General features: G+C 49.8%; 3 protein-coding genes across 10 annotated transcripts in view; 2 read left to right on the forward strand and 1 right to left on the reverse strand.

The window, feature by feature from the left end:
- Positions 1-452: 452 nt before the first annotated feature.
- On the forward strand, positions 453-2415 carry LOC133406372 (alpha-2-HS-glycoprotein-like). Its single transcript, XM_061683934.1, has 6 exons — positions 453-1183; positions 1259-1343; positions 1613-1782; positions 1871-1987; positions 2071-2151; positions 2228-2415. Exons 1-6 carry the CDS (start codon positions 941-943, stop codon positions 2369-2371), a joined length of 840 nt encoding a protein of 279 aa, XP_061539918.1. The 5' UTR covers positions 453-940; the 3' UTR covers positions 2372-2415.
- Positions 2416-5585: 3170 nt separating this feature from the next.
- nfic (nuclear factor I/C) overlaps positions 5586-14656 on the reverse strand; it is a 31814-nt gene continuing 22743 nt past the window's right edge. For 2 of the 8 annotated variants that reach the window (XM_061684848.1, XM_061684844.1), the window contains 3 exons: positions 6891-7001; positions 6078-6162; positions 5587-5928 (listed from right to left, as the gene is read on the reverse strand). In XM_061684848.1, the coding sequence (XP_061540832.1) occupies positions 5664-5928; positions 6078-6162; positions 6891-7001 (461 nt within the window). In that variant the 3' untranslated portion in view covers positions 5587-5663. Of the gene's footprint in view, positions 5929-6077; positions 6163-6890; positions 7002-14656 lie in introns of those variants that run through there. The other 6 variants (XM_061684841.1, XM_061684840.1, XM_061684842.1 and 3 more) reach the window with 5 other exon arrangements.
- Positions 10146-14418, forward strand: LOC133406847 (alpha-2-HS-glycoprotein-like). Its single transcript, XM_061684853.1, has 7 exons — positions 10146-10906; positions 11601-11712; positions 11803-11887; positions 12565-12734; positions 12820-12936; positions 13893-13973; positions 14055-14418. Exons 1-7 carry the CDS (start codon positions 10704-10706, stop codon positions 14232-14234), a joined length of 948 nt encoding a protein of 315 aa, XP_061540837.1. The 5' UTR covers positions 10146-10703; the 3' UTR covers positions 14235-14418.

The raw sequence follows: 14656 nt of genomic DNA on the forward strand, positions 1-14656 counted from the left end.
CCACTTCAATCCCAGTTTCAAAAGCACACCCAGCATTATTTTTACTTTCATATTTAGTAGTTTAATAGTTTTGAAACCATGACTTGTACACTTGAGAAAAACGTTTGAGTTGATACTTGAGCGACAGAAGTCTTCTGAAGCGCAAATCTGTGCGTACACACCGTTAGTCAATGAGGCCAACGTTACTTTGCTTTTAGAAAGCGTACACAGTACACAACTTTAATCGAGTAAAATTCGGCATTTTTTAAATTTTTCTTACAAATGATAAAACATTTCCTGAAAAGAAGTATTTTTTCAATACAAAATTTTTGGGGTGAAAATTAGTGTGCTGAAAAAAAAGACTTGAAAAAAGGGAAATATGAAAATAACCCTTTTTTAAATCTAACTTCTTTTCTCAAAAATATCTATTTTTTATATTCAAAATAAAATGAATTTCTCCTTTCCTCATGCTCAGGTGAGGTGAAGGAGCCCTAACCATGTGATCGGTTGAAACCCCGCCCACCGCTAATTGGGACGCAGGTGTCAGGCGCTCGTCCTCCTCTGCGATTGGTTGTCGGCGCTCCTCAGCCTGGTTAAAGTGTGCGCGCGCTCGTCTTCTTCTTCTTCTTCTTCTTCTGTCCTTCCCGTCGCCAGGCGCGACGTGTGCTATTTTCGCGTCGTCTCGGCTTTGCTTTTTTTCCCCGTCGTGATGGCGACTCGCCTGTTGGCCGTCCTGCTGTGCTGCGCCGCGGCTCTTCCGGGCCTCCCGGCGCCGCCTTCGCCGGAGGTCACGTGCGGCGAGGACGGCGCCGAGGCGGCGGCCGGCCTCGCCGTCCGACACGTCAACGCGCATCGCCGGCACGGATTCAAGTTCCGCCTGCGCGAGATCCAGAGCAGCGATTATCGACAGGTCGGCGCTTAACACGCCGAGCGATCGTTCGGCTTCTTCGAAAGGGGGAAAATGCTCGATCGTTGGCGAACGTTGTTCTTTTCTCACTTGAGGCCGTTTATCGCCGGCGGAGTTGCTAGCACGGCGCCGGCGCGTCCTTGGCCCGCTATGTTTGTTTTCGTAACGTCTTTCCGTCTGCCTCAGTTCCCGGGAGGTTGCCACATCGACGTGAACGTCAAGCTGGCGGAGACCAAATGTCACTTCACCGACCCCGAACCGCTCGACCGATGCCGGCTGTGGCGACTGAACGAACGGGTAAATAGTCCGGCGCTCGCTCCTGAAAGATGTCGGCCACGTGCCAAACTCCGTGTGTTGTCGTCGTGCGTTTAGGGCGCCGTGGCCACCTGCAGCGTCGAGTTTTGGGTCATGCGGGGCGCGGCCAAAATCACCAGACACGAATGCACCACCAGACCAGGTCACAACCCAAAAATGCTCCTTAATTGTCAATGTTTTGCTTTGGGGTTTTGGACCGATGTCGTTGGTTCTGAGACTCCTTTCGTCAACTGAAGTGCGAGTTGCCCGTTAAAAGAAGCTAACGTTATGGTTGACTTGTTTTTGGAGGTGTAATTAAAAAAAAAAAAAACATTCACGTACCAATTCGTATTTGGCACCGGGCTGCTTCCCGGTGGCAGAAAAGTGCCCTGCATGTGAAATGCGATCAAGTTTGTGCTCGCCCGTTTGCAGAACACACCAACGAGGAGCTGATGACCATTTGTCCTTCCTGCCCCAAGTTGTTGGCTCTCGACGACCCGACGGGCGCGAGCGCGGTCGACGCGGCGGCGACCGCGTTCAACCGAGACGGCCGACGGCGGAATTACTTCACCCTGATGGAAGTGGCTCGGCTGACCGAAGAGGTGACGGCGGCTTTCCGTCTTTGTCCTCTCCCCGGCTGCGTTACGTGCCCGATGTCCTTTGAAACGCCTCCTTGTCCTTCTGCGGCAGTACGTCGCGAGCGTGGGCACGATCACCTGGCTGGCGTTCGCCCTGGTGGAGACCACGTGCCCCAGAGAGGCCACGAGCGGTTTCGCGGCCTGCACGCCTCGCTGCCCGGACCGAGCTGTGAGTCCGAACCGCTTTGACCGCTCCGCGCGGTTCTCGACACGGTTAGCGCTGCGATGAGTTCCGTTTTCCTCTCTTTTCAGAATCACGTCTTTTGCCAAACTTCCTATTACAACGTCCACAGACAAGTGGGAGAACTTTCCTGTGAAACGTATCCACCCAAAGTAAGTCCACGGCGAAAGCGCCCTCGGCGGCTCCGTCCCCACGGCGCACCTCATCGTCCCTCTCGGGTCTCCTCAGAATTCCGCCGCCCTCCCGGCCGGCGAGCCGGAGCCCGTGTGCCGGCCGCTCTTCCACCAAAGCGCCGAAGCTTGCGTTTGCCAGGCGCGGCTGAAAAAACCCGACGCGGCCGTCCACCACATTTGTCCCTTCCCGCTCAAGTGATGTCGGCGTATTGGTCGAGTCCGCAATAAAAACCCTTGAAAGTTCTTCGCTGTGGCTCGTCTGTGCGCACGTCGTGCAACAATGCTGACTTTCAATCACAGCTGTCGCTTCATGTTGGCTTTCATGCGCAAGTCTAAAAACTCGGTCCAGATTTGATTAAATCTTTATTCTGGGGGAAAGAGGAGATTTTTCTTAAATGGCCATTTTTTTTTTTTTTTTTTTTTTTTTGAGTTTTGAAACTCTTAATTTTTTCAAAATCTTGGTTTCTCCCTTATCTGGGTAAAAATAGTTCATTAAAAAAAAGAATTTCAAATTATTTCCTTTTGAATTTGGTAGTTTATTTCCTTCAGTACTATATCCGTCAAGTCTTGACTGCTAAATTTGAAAACATTTCCCAAAAATGATGATTTTGGAACTCCTTTTAAAAAGAATAATAAAGTGGTTGCTTGCGGGTCGAATGACCCTGCGCTGCAAAAACCAAAGCCGTCTCGTTGAGCAGATGAGACACGACGACGTGCGAGAACTTGCTCCCCGTTCGGCCTCAGGCAGGTGCAAGTGCATCCGAAAGCCAAGCGGGTCCCGACCGCCGCAACATCAGCACTCTGCAGCCAGACTGGAAAAGTCACAAGTGACGAAAGTAATGGATGGCGTCGAGATGTCGGAAGGCCATCAAATTCGGTACTCTAACGTCTGTCGGCAGTGAAGAACCGGTTCATAAAGCGGCAGCTCTTCTTACTTGACCGCGTGATTTCCATCCTCTCGAGCCAAATGTACATTTGTGCACGCCGGCGGGCAGCAAGTTTTGCGTCTTTCACGAGGGAAACTCCACAGCGGGTTTGCAAGGCTCAGCTCAACGTGAGCTGTGCGGAAGGACGACGGTCAAGACCAGCATCAGGAAAGGCGAGAAGAGCGTCCGCAGAAGCTGCTGCTTGTCCGGTGTCACGACAGCCAATCAAAAACCACGAGAGCTTTCCCGAGCAGAACAGATTGCGCAATGGCGGCGGACTCGGCCGGCCGCCGTCGCCGAGTTGTCCCGAAGTGCTTGGGTTCGCGAACCCCAACCATCTGGGGTAGGGCGACAGCATACAGTGCAAGAAATATCATTTAAAAGTGGAAATGCTCTATAAAGCATGAGTTCTTAACCTGGACTTGAAAACATGACCTCACTTCTGTTGGCAACTTCTTCCGTTTGCTGCTTCACCGTGTTTGCTTTGGACTTTGTGCTCTGTCGATCTCAGAGCCCTACTGGGTTTACATTCCATTAGCATTTCATTCATGTATTCGGGACCAGAACCGTTTAGTAATTTATAGACCAGTAGCAGAACTTTCAAATCTTATTTTAAAGCTGACTGGAAGCCTGTGTAAAGACTTTAGAATTTGAGTACTATGTTCTGACCTCTTTGTTCTGGTCAGAACCCGAGCTGCAGCATTCTGAATAAGCTGCAGCTGTTTAACGCTCTTTTTAGGGAGTCCCGTCAGAAGACCATTACAATGGTCAAGTCTATTTGAGATAAAAGCATGGCTGAGCTTCTCCTGGTCTGCTTGACACATACAAGCCTTCGCTCTGGGTATGTTCTTCAGATGGTAGAAGGCGGTTATAGTTATTGATTTGATATGACTGTTGAAAGTCAGATCCGAATCTATCAGAACGCCAAGGTTCCGGACATGGTCTTCAGTTTTTAGAGAGTGACTCCAGTTATTGACTAACAGCAATTCTCTTTTTTATTGCCAAAAACAATTCTCACTTGTGTGTGGTTTAACTCAACATTTTGGCTCATCCAGATATGGATCTGTTTTAGACTGACACAACACCTCAACTGAACCGTAGTCATCCGGAGACACTGCTAGATATAACCGTGTCATCTGCATAGCTGTGATAGTCAAAATTCAAGTTCTGAAGAATTTCACACAAGGGTAGCATATACCGGCTGAACAGGAGGGGTCCAAGAACTGACCCTCGAGGGACCCCATAGGTCATCGACCTTTGATGAGACTGAACACTTTCAATGGCTAAAAAAAAATAAAAATAACTCCTTTCCTCCGGCTAGGACCTGAACCATTCAAGGACTGTTCCATTTCCAACCTGCTCAGCAGCATATTCTGATCTACCGTATCAAAGCGTCCAACTGACCTGTGGCTGAACTCTGGTTCGCTGAAAATCATAACGTTTGGTCCAACAACTTACTAGAATGTCACGTCTAAAGACAAAAATAAATACAAATAAAATCCCACACTGCTGAATCCTTCCAGCGCTCTGCTTTGGCTCCCCAAGATCAAAATTGATTCCACTTTGTCAAAACGAGATTTTGGCTGTGCATGGGCGTGGCTGGTAAGTTTGAAATTGTAGGCAAAAAGCAATTTAAGATGGACAAAATATACAATTTACTAAAAGAAAAAAAAAAAAAAAAGCAGTTGGCTTGAGTACGAGAAATTGATTGGACAAAAATAAGCACGTGGGAAAAGAAAAAAATAAATCTGAGTTTAGTGTGGTCTTATTTTGGCATTTGCGTCAAAGCTACCTGAACAAGGAAAAAGCTAAACGACAGCGGATTTAAGAATCCGTAGCGCGCCTGCATTACATGTTCACACAGAAACGGCAAAGAACTTTGAACTTTTTAATCATCACGTTTCCATCACTTAAGCGGGAAGGGACAAATGTGGTGGACGGACGGGTCGGGGTCGCTCAGCTGCGCCTTGCACGCGGAAGCCTCCGGACTTCGGTGGAACAGAGGCCCGCACGAGGGCTCCGGCTCGCCGGCCGGCAGGCGGGTGGAATTCTGCGGACGAGAGAGGACCAACGAGGAACGCCGTGTGTACAAGTAAATCGTACGCTTTTGTGGCGGACTTACTTTTGGCAGATATAATTCACACACAAGTTCTCCCAATACTTCTTGCAAGTTGTAATAGGAGGTGGCGCAAAAGAAGTGATTCTGCGGCAGGGGAGACAAAAACCAAAACCACTTTGGAGCTTGCGCCGAAAATCCGTGAACCGTTCCAATTTTACAACAACAATTCACAAAAGAACCAAAGCAAATCTAAAGTCCAAAACTACTAAAAATACCAAGCCATTAAAAGTGTGAGAGTTGAGATCCAGTTCGCCCCCCCGAACCAAATCTCAAACAGAGTTAAAGACGGGCTCGTGTCAGGCACATTTGGGTTTGCAGTTAGAGTTTTTTTCATTAGCACGGAAGCTAACTCACAGCTCGGTCCGGACAGAGAGGCGTGCAGGGCGCAAAGGTGCGCGTGGCCTCTCTGGGGCACGCGGTCTCCACCAGGGCGAGCTTCAGCAAGGTCATCGTGCCGCTAGACGGGACGTACTGCGGACGCGACGACGGGCAGGCGTTAAAACGTACGGCGCGGCCGGCGGAACCTCGAAGCCGCGGTCACCTCGATTGTCAAGTGAGCCATTTCCAGCAGGGTGAAGTAATGCCGGCGTCCGCTCTCCCGGTTGAACTTGATCACCGCCGCCTGCGCCGCCGAGGCGCCAGTCGGGTCGTCCAGAGGCAACAACCCGGGGCAGCCGGGACAAATCCAAGACATCTCCTCGTTGCTCGGATCTGCGCGCAAAATTGTTTCAGATGGTTAAAACGCAGCTGCAAGAACCGAGTCAAAATAGTCGAGCTCCATCTGCGGCCAGCGAGAAGCGCGGCTCGCGTTCCAAGTTTCAGACGTAAAAGGACAACAAGGGGCGGTTTTGGCTCGTAACCTGGTCTGGTGGCGCATCGGTGTCTGGTGACTGCGGCCACACCGGACGTGACCGAAAGCTCGACGATACAGGTGGCCCCTGCGCCCTAAAACGACAACGACATCGACACTTAGCGTGTGATTAACAAAAGCGGCTACAGGACATTTCAAGACTTGGCACCAGTGACGAACATTCTTCCGCCGTGACCCCCGAGGAAACTAAAGCGAATCGCCGGAAGGAGTCACGAGTCCGTCGAAAGGACGCTACACGAGGTCCGTCGCGTTCGAGGCCGACACAACGCAAGCCTGGAAATCGACAGTCCAACAAGTTCAATTCAGGCGGTCGACACGATCTGCGAGGGACCGGCTCGTTCGTCGGGGCGGACCGCGCGCTAGCGTCACCCGTCAACGAGCGCTTCGTTTGGTGACCGCCGTCGTCCGAGCCGAGGTTTTCATCTCATCGAGCTCTTCGCGACGGCGCCGTAGCCGTCGTCTACCCGGCCAGACGCGAACTTCAGTTCAACTTGAAACCCGACGCGGGTTCGGTTCCCACGCCGCCCGGCACGTCTTGCCAGCTCGCTGCAGGAGTTTGTGACTCACTTCGTTTCTCACCGTCACAGTTTCCACTCAATTCATTTAGACAAACTAAGAAAACAAACAAACAAACAAACAACAAACATTTGATTTCTATTGGGCAGCGCAACAAAGCCCGAAGTTCAGTTCAGCTGTAGTCGTCGCCGGTTTTCTGGAAGTGTTGCCACCCGGCCGGCCCCTCTTGCGTTGTACAAACATTAGCGAACGCGCCGTGGACACTCGCCGCTCCGCAAATATTTACCCGTTCGTCCTGTCGAAAGATGTCGCATCGGTCGTGCGGTTTGGGGTTGGTGACGTGACAATCGGTCTGCACCAGCTTCACGCTCAAGACCACGTCGCAACCTCCGGGGACCTGCGGGACGGAGGCAGACCGGCGCGGGTCTTACAACTCGTGCATCATCATCATCATCATCATCATCATCATCGGCAGCAACCTGGCAATCTCGTTGGCCCTCTGCTCCGACAAAGCCGAACTTTCAAAACACTTCCGAAGTTCCCCACATAAAAGTATTGACGAAGCAAAATACAGTCGAGGGAATTTCTTCTTTTTAGCAGGTTCATTATTCAAATCTAAGCAAACCTTTTGATTTTCATAATTACAAGATTCATGTACCACAGTTTCCTCCTTTTAAGATTGAAATGTTCAATGTTAATTTGTATATTTCCCCTACAAACATTTTAGAAGAGAAACTACACTTGAAAAGAGGAGAATTTCAAAAAAAGCTCCGTGTTCTGGTTTGGTTTTTTTAAAGCGCAAAGCGAGCGGGCGCTCGGCGTCACCTGTCGGTAATCGCTGCTGACGATCTCCTGCAAGCGGAACTTGAAGCCGTGCTTGTGATGCTCGTTGATGTGGCGGACGCCGAGGAAGGCCGCCTCCGGCGCGCCGCCGTCGGCGCAGGCCACCGGCACCGGCACCGGCACCGGCGGCACCGGCGCCAGGACGACGGCGACGAGGGCGAGGGCGAGGGCGAGGGCCGCGACGCAGCGCGGAACGACAGCAAACGGGCGAGCCGCCATGAAGACAGAAAGCGGAGCAGCGGGAGCAGCGGGAGAATCGGCGCGCGTGTCACACCTGCGAAGACGGCGACGGCGAGTTCGGAGCGGGACACGCGCGCCGAGACTTTTTACGGCGGGCCCGGCGACTCCGCGAACCAATCACAGGGCGGGACACCTGCGTCCTAATTAGTCGCACGCCGAGCCGTCGATCGATCACGTGGCTGCAGGCCGTCAGCTGTGCTTGTCGTTGCGCGAATTAAGCCTTCGATCGGGATTTCAGACGTTCGAGACAAGAAAGGCGCAAAAGATCGAGAGATTGCAAACGAAAACTTGGATGGAGTGGATTGTTTTGGCTTTATTGTTGAAAGAAAGCAACTGCTTCGACTGAAAGGGGGGCGGGGCAACTTTTCTACGCCACGTGACCGTGTGACGCGATGCGCCGCTTTTGTCTGAGCCACAGCAGTTAAAGTTAGAAGGAAAGAAAACATCAAGAACAAGAACAAGAACAACAACAACTTGTCATTCACACGACACGCGGAGAGGAGAGAAATGTGAACTTTGGGCCATTACGTGAAATGACACTTTTTCTCTCAACTACAAACCCAAAGTAGGAATGCAAGGTTGGAGTTGAACAACGGCAATTTGACTTTCATAATGTGATGGGAGCGGAGTCGATTCATGTTTTTTTCTTTTTTTGCACATGGCGGAGGAATCCGGAAACTAAAAGAGTAAAACAGCAGACGAATGAGCCCACGGAGCAGAGGTCAGAGGTCAGCGGGGGATCGGACGCAGGTGCCAAAATTGCACCGCGGATTCGGATTAATCATCCGTCGGAGGATGTCGCACGAGCTGTTAATACGTTTTCGGAGGATATTTGCGTGCGATTTTGAAAATCGAAGTCACGACCTCGGCGGACGATTGACGTTAGCCGTCCGAAGTCCGGGATGAGCTCGCTTCGAATCAGGGATTTAGAGACCGGGTCCGCGATTCGCGGCCGCCCAAGGACGGCGACCTTTGGCGTTTCGTTGACACGAGCGAGTCTGCCGTCTTTTCACCGCGTGCGATCGTTTTCCAAGGAAATCGGCGACATCGAAACGCGCACGTCGTATCGCGGGCGCTCTTGTCGTGTCGAGCGTCGACGTGAGAACCGAATGAGCGCCGCTTTCGGGCGTGACAAGACGCCCGAAACGCAACCGTTCCAATCGTACTGGGCTTGTTGAATTCCAACACTAAAATTCATATTTTCACGAGAAAAAAGAAAAAAGGTCATACTTGTAAGACTGAATGGTCTTTCTTAAAAAAAACATGACTTTATTCTGGTCTTGAGAAGAAACAAAAGAAAGATTTTGCTCTACAAAAGCAAAAGCAATGTCATGATGCCCTTTTGTCAGAAAATCTAATTCTCAATCCAAAATACAATTTTGTCCCAAGAGTCCAACTTTTGAGTCGCTCGTTCTCGAAAGCGGCCGGCGGGAGAAGGCGGAGCCCGGGAGTCCGCGTCGGTGGCACGCCGGCGGCACGGGAGGGAGGATTCTTTCGAGTCGGAGGTCACCCGGGAGAACTCCGACGTCCGTCGGGCACGCGGACGGGATGAACGCTGACTCGGAGACGTTATTTCAATAATAACGATTCGATCGATTGAACGAGCCTTAGCGTCACAACAGCCGCTCACGTTGCCAGAACGACGAAAAAGCCCCCGAAAAAACCCCGCATCTCAGTTGATCAAGGTTTCAATCTCTGGGCGTGGAATTAGCCCCTCCCTGGGTGCACCCGGAAGGACGGTGCTCCTCGTGACCGTATTTGGAATCGCCCTCGCCTGCTGGGGCCACTTCGTCCGGTCAATGCCTTTGCTGCGGTAATGCAAAACAGTCCTCTTTGAAGACCTGGCCCCCGTTTCCGTCAGGGACGAGCAGGAAACCCCCATATCCATATAACTGGTTCAAGGATGTCAAAGAAAAAGGTAGTCGCTGTGAAAACAGGTCTCCCGCCATTTGTCCTGCATTAAACATCATCAGGGACTCTGATTGCGTGACTATGAAAAGGTACCACAGCGGCAAAGGCTCCCGAAGACGACGCGCCGCCCCGAGCGAGGAGGAGGGCAAAGGGCGTCGCCAAAGGGCCCGACGACCCTGTCAGAATCAAAGTACATTGTTATCCCGTATTTACTCTTATATTGTTTTCAAAGCATGCATTTAGCAGTATGTCGGTTGTATCATAAAAGTTGATGTCTGCGAAGAGAAGAGGAGTTGACTCTTTCTTGATAAATAGGCTATAACTCTTCTGCTATCTGGACGGACCACAACAAAGAACGTTATGTGCTGAACACACGAGTTACAACAAACACGTGTGCCCTCATCCAACGATAGCGGCTGGAACGTTTTGCGGTCAGAGGTCAAAGGTTGGAGCAATCGACCTTGAGGAAGAAGAACACATCTCCGCAAAGAGTCCTATATGCGATTGTTTACGATGCTGCTATGTGCTCCCCCAACTTTATAGCGACGACAGCTGTGTAACTAGGATCTGCCCAAAGGAAGGAAAAAGAGCCGAGTGAATTCAGAGCGGTTTCGAGACTGTGACTAAACACGCTCTCGTCTCGTCCGTTTCTCCTTGCGAGTCTGAAAACGGAACTACCTCGGTGTCTGTCTTGTTTTTTTAGGTGTCTTGAACCTGACAGGCCCGACCCGGTGGGAAAGATCATGACACGAAAGACGAAAGACGAAAGACAAAAGAGCGCTTTGTCGTCTGCTTTCGCGGAGATGCGGAAATATTTGCCGTTTCCGACGTGTCCTTGCATCACGAGCGAGCGCCGCGTCAACACAGAGACTTTTGCTTCGTTCGTTTGTGCGCCGGGATCGATTGAGGTTCAAGAGCCGCAAACAGGTGATCGATTCCTCCGCTGCGATTGGTCGTCTGCGCCCCTCCCGCGACCCGGTTAAAGTCCGTGTTTGTTCGTCGGTTTGTCCCGGTCCGGCCTTCCCGTCGCCGGCGGCCATAAAGGCGCCGTCGCGGCTCGTGCGACTCGCGCCTGTTCCGGTCCTTCCTCTTCCTCGTCTTCATCATGGCGGCTCACCTCTTGGCCGTTCTACTGTGCTGCGCGGCGGCCGCTCCGGGCCTCCGGGGGGCGCCGTCGTCTCCCGCGGTGACGTGCGGCGAGGACGGCGCGGCGGCGGCGGCGAGCCTCGCCGTCCGACACATCAACGAGCATCAAAAGCACGGATTCAAGTTCAAGCTGGAGGAGGTCCAGAGCAGCAACATTGAACACGTGAGGAGCGAGCGCTTAGCGCAACATTGCATTTTTTTTGCATTCTTACAAACAATACTACAGTACTCTTCTTTTCTTTTCTTTCTTTTTCTTTTTTTTTCTCCCAAAAATATATTTTCAAAATAACAAAACCTTTTTTTTTTTCCTTCTATATTTTCTCCCTAGAATGAATAAGGAAATCATCTTACGGGACGAATACTCCTGGGAAGAAAATACTGATTGAAAAAAATAATAATAATTGGATTAAAATGATACAATGATTATTATTTTTGGAAATATACTTTTTTTTAGCCAATCAATTGTTTTGATTCTTGGAAAAAATGAATTTGCTTGAGGAACATGTATTGGAAAATCCTTTTCTCCAATACTTTTTGTCATGAAAATTACTTTCTCGGAAAAAATATGTTACGTGTACACATTTATTCCAAGAAATTAAAAGAATAATCAAAGATTGGGAACATTTCAACTCCCCCGGAAAAAACAAGTTTCAACAATTATTTTCTCAATAAATAGGATTTCTTAAAAATATAAAAACAAGTTATTGAAAAATTCCATTTTTTTTGTCTTAAAAAACTGGAAAAAGTGACTTTTTTTACCTCAAAATCTAAAACAAAAAAAAGAAAAGTAATCGAAATGACAACTATCTGCCGCCTCTCTTTGCGTCTGTGTTTCCCTGGCGACGCGTCCGCGCAGGTACCCCGGAGGTTGCCACATCGACATCGACGTGAAGCTGAAGCAGACCGGATGTCACGTCACCAACCCCAAACCGGTCGACCAATGCGAGGTCATGATGCTGTCCGAACGGGTAACTCTGAACGTCTTCACGTCGCGCTGGTCGCATGCTATGCTAAGCTATGCTAAGGCACGCGTGCGTGTTCCTTTTGTTTGTTTTAAGGGCGCGGTGGCCACCTGTAGCAGCAAGTTGAACGTGATGGGGGGCGTGGCCACAGTGGCCAGTCACCAATGCGCCACAAGACCAGGTCAAAACCTTTTAGCACTCATTCAAAAAAAAAAAAAAAAAGCATTTTCAAAAACTTGCCATGTGTTTTTCTCCCATCTGGAAGAAAATACAGCGGTACCTTGAGATACGGTACGACTGACCCAACTTACGAGTTCGTTCGGCCCAATTTCTTTCTTTGACTCGTGAGTTGAATTGAAAGTTTCAACAACAAGCAGCACTTTACCAAATGGTGAAGATATTATCGCGAGAGCTTTCAAGCTGTTTAATGGCACTCCCTGTTGAAGTTGAGGGTCAAAACAAAGCGTAAAATGAAGAGAATTTCAAGTCGCATATGTAAAACCACCACAGCTTTGCCTTAGGAAAGTCCGCTAGTTTCATGCTAACAACCGATGGCTAACGAAATGGAAAACACCACGGATACACTAAACGTTAGCAGTTTCAGAACCCGTTAAGAAACAACACATATAGGCGGAGAAGAAAACCTTGAACTGTTTTGGGTCGGTTTTTTGAAGAAGCAAGTTGTTAAATTGTTGTTGTTTTTTTTTTTTTTTACTCAACTCTTAACAGCTTTTTTGACATGTTTCTTTACTGTTTGACGCACTTGTGAATAATAATAACAAATAAAAAAAAAGCCCAAACTACCGCCTCAGTAAACGTAGAGACTTTTCCGGCAACACCCCGCCCGCCCTTGTGCAGAAATGACCAACTCGGAGATGGTGACGATGTGTCCCGACTGCCCCGGGCTGTTGCCTCTCAACGACGAGACGGGCGTCAAGGCGGTGCAGGAGGCGGTGAAGAAGTTCAACCGGGAGAGCAACCACCAGCATTATTTCGCCCTGATGGAAATTTCTCTGCTGACGAGCGGGGTGACGATCGTTTTTTCCGATGGGTTTTTCTTTCTGCTCGCTGCGTCCTTTTGAAACGCCTCCTCGTTCTTCCTTCTCATCGCAGTACATCCCGTCGATCGGAATGAACACCTGGGCCACGTTCGCCTTGGTGGAGACCACCTGTCCCAAGAATTCCAAGATCACTCACGAGGCCTGCACGCCTCGCTGCCCGGACCGAGCGGTGAGTTAGCTTTCGCGCGATAGCTAATGGCCGGTAAAAGATCGAACGCACTCAAACCGCATCGAAGAACAAAATGCGTTTGTTCTGGAGCGTTCGTGACTTGGTTGCGCGCATGCAAAATAAAACGCATCTTCTCCGCTTGTGCGAACATTTTTGAAATGGCAGAAAGAAAAACGATCACATCTATTGAGCCTGTGCAACCAAACGGTCAAAGGGCCGACTTGTTCGCCAGTCACAAGAAGGGGTCATGCCGTATCGCCTCTGACCAAACTCTTCCTCAACTCTGCATTTCCTTGCGTCTCTGCATGGCTCAGTCCAGCGCATTGTGACAATTTTCCTGCAGCAATTATTCGGGTGTGTTGTCCCACGCTTTGAACACCATGTTACACGGGATTGGGACATTTGCCTCGACCACCAACACTTCCGGTTCCGTCACTTCAAAGTTTATCTTGCGCCTGCGGTACTCTCCCAACTTCTCCGTAGTGAGAGCGACCCTAACCCCGTTTTGTAGAGGCGACGCCGTTCTCCAGCGTTTTTCCACCCGTTGCCAACATGGCGGGACATCTGTTAGAACAGCCAATTTAGCGCTCGCTATTTGAGATGATATTAAAAGATGACAATTTGAGTAAATCACGCTCGCCAACAATGCGCATAATCTGTTAGAGCGAACACGCAATTGAACGCCTGCGATTTGGAATCGTACAAAATCGGCTCATTTGTTGTTGTTGTTGTTGTTGTTTTGCCTTTTGAACTGCATCAATATGTTTTCCTCAACATCCCTGAGCACAACGTGTCTTCAAATGGACGTCGGCTCAGTCATTTGCTCCGTTGGAGTGCGCTAAGCTATTGCACGCCTTTTTCCATACTTCAAATCACAATTCTTCACTTGCTTCTGTTGTTAAACTTGAAACTCGAAACCGATTCTTGACGCGTTTCTGTGACTTTTTCTTTTGAAGCATCACGCCTTTTGTAAAACCTCCTACACGAGCAGCGACAGACAAGTGGGAGATCTTGTGTGTGAAGTATACGCGCCAAAAGTAAGTCCGCAACACAAGCAAAAGCGCGACATCCGCTTGTGCGAACGCGCGCGCCTCATCGTTCCTCTTGGTTGTCCGCAGAATACCGAGCCCCTCCCGCCCGGCGCGCAGGAGCCCGCGTGCGGAAGCTTCCAAAGTCCGGAAGCTTCCGGCTGCACGGCTCAGCCGAGCGACCGCGAGCCGGAAATCCACCGGATTTGTCCTTTCCCGGATGCCGTGCAGTTGCCGCAAGTGCCGCAAGTGCCGCAGCCGCAGGTCTAAAAGCTCAACGTCACGTCGGCGCACTTTGCAACGCCGTCGTAATAAAGAAAACTACCAAAACTGGTTTGCTCCTTGTCGTTCGTCTGCGCTCACACGTGATGCAAGGACACGACTGATTTTGAATGACAGCTTTTTTTCCTCCTTGATGAGTTAGCGTTCATGCTAACGCTAATGTCTGTTAAAACTAAACTCTGACTTTTGCAAGTGTTCTTAAACGTTTTTTTTTTTTTAACATGGTACTTTGACGTGGTTTGGTTGTTGACTTGGTTCTTTCCTAAGTCTGTTGTTGTTTTTTTTTTTAACATTTCCAAGAGCTAGCCACGAACCAGTTAAGACCAAAGTTAACAACTCAAAGGCCAGGACAAGAGAACCAGGTCAAAGAACACGTCAAGAAAACCTTAAGAGCCAAGTCAAAAATAAGC

The sequence above is a fragment of the Phycodurus eques genome, chromosome 8, assembly GCF_024500275.1.
Source record: "Phycodurus eques isolate BA_2022a chromosome 8, UOR_Pequ_1.1, whole genome shotgun sequence".
Classification (NCBI taxonomy): Eukaryota; Metazoa; Chordata; class Actinopteri; order Syngnathiformes; family Syngnathidae; genus Phycodurus; species Phycodurus eques.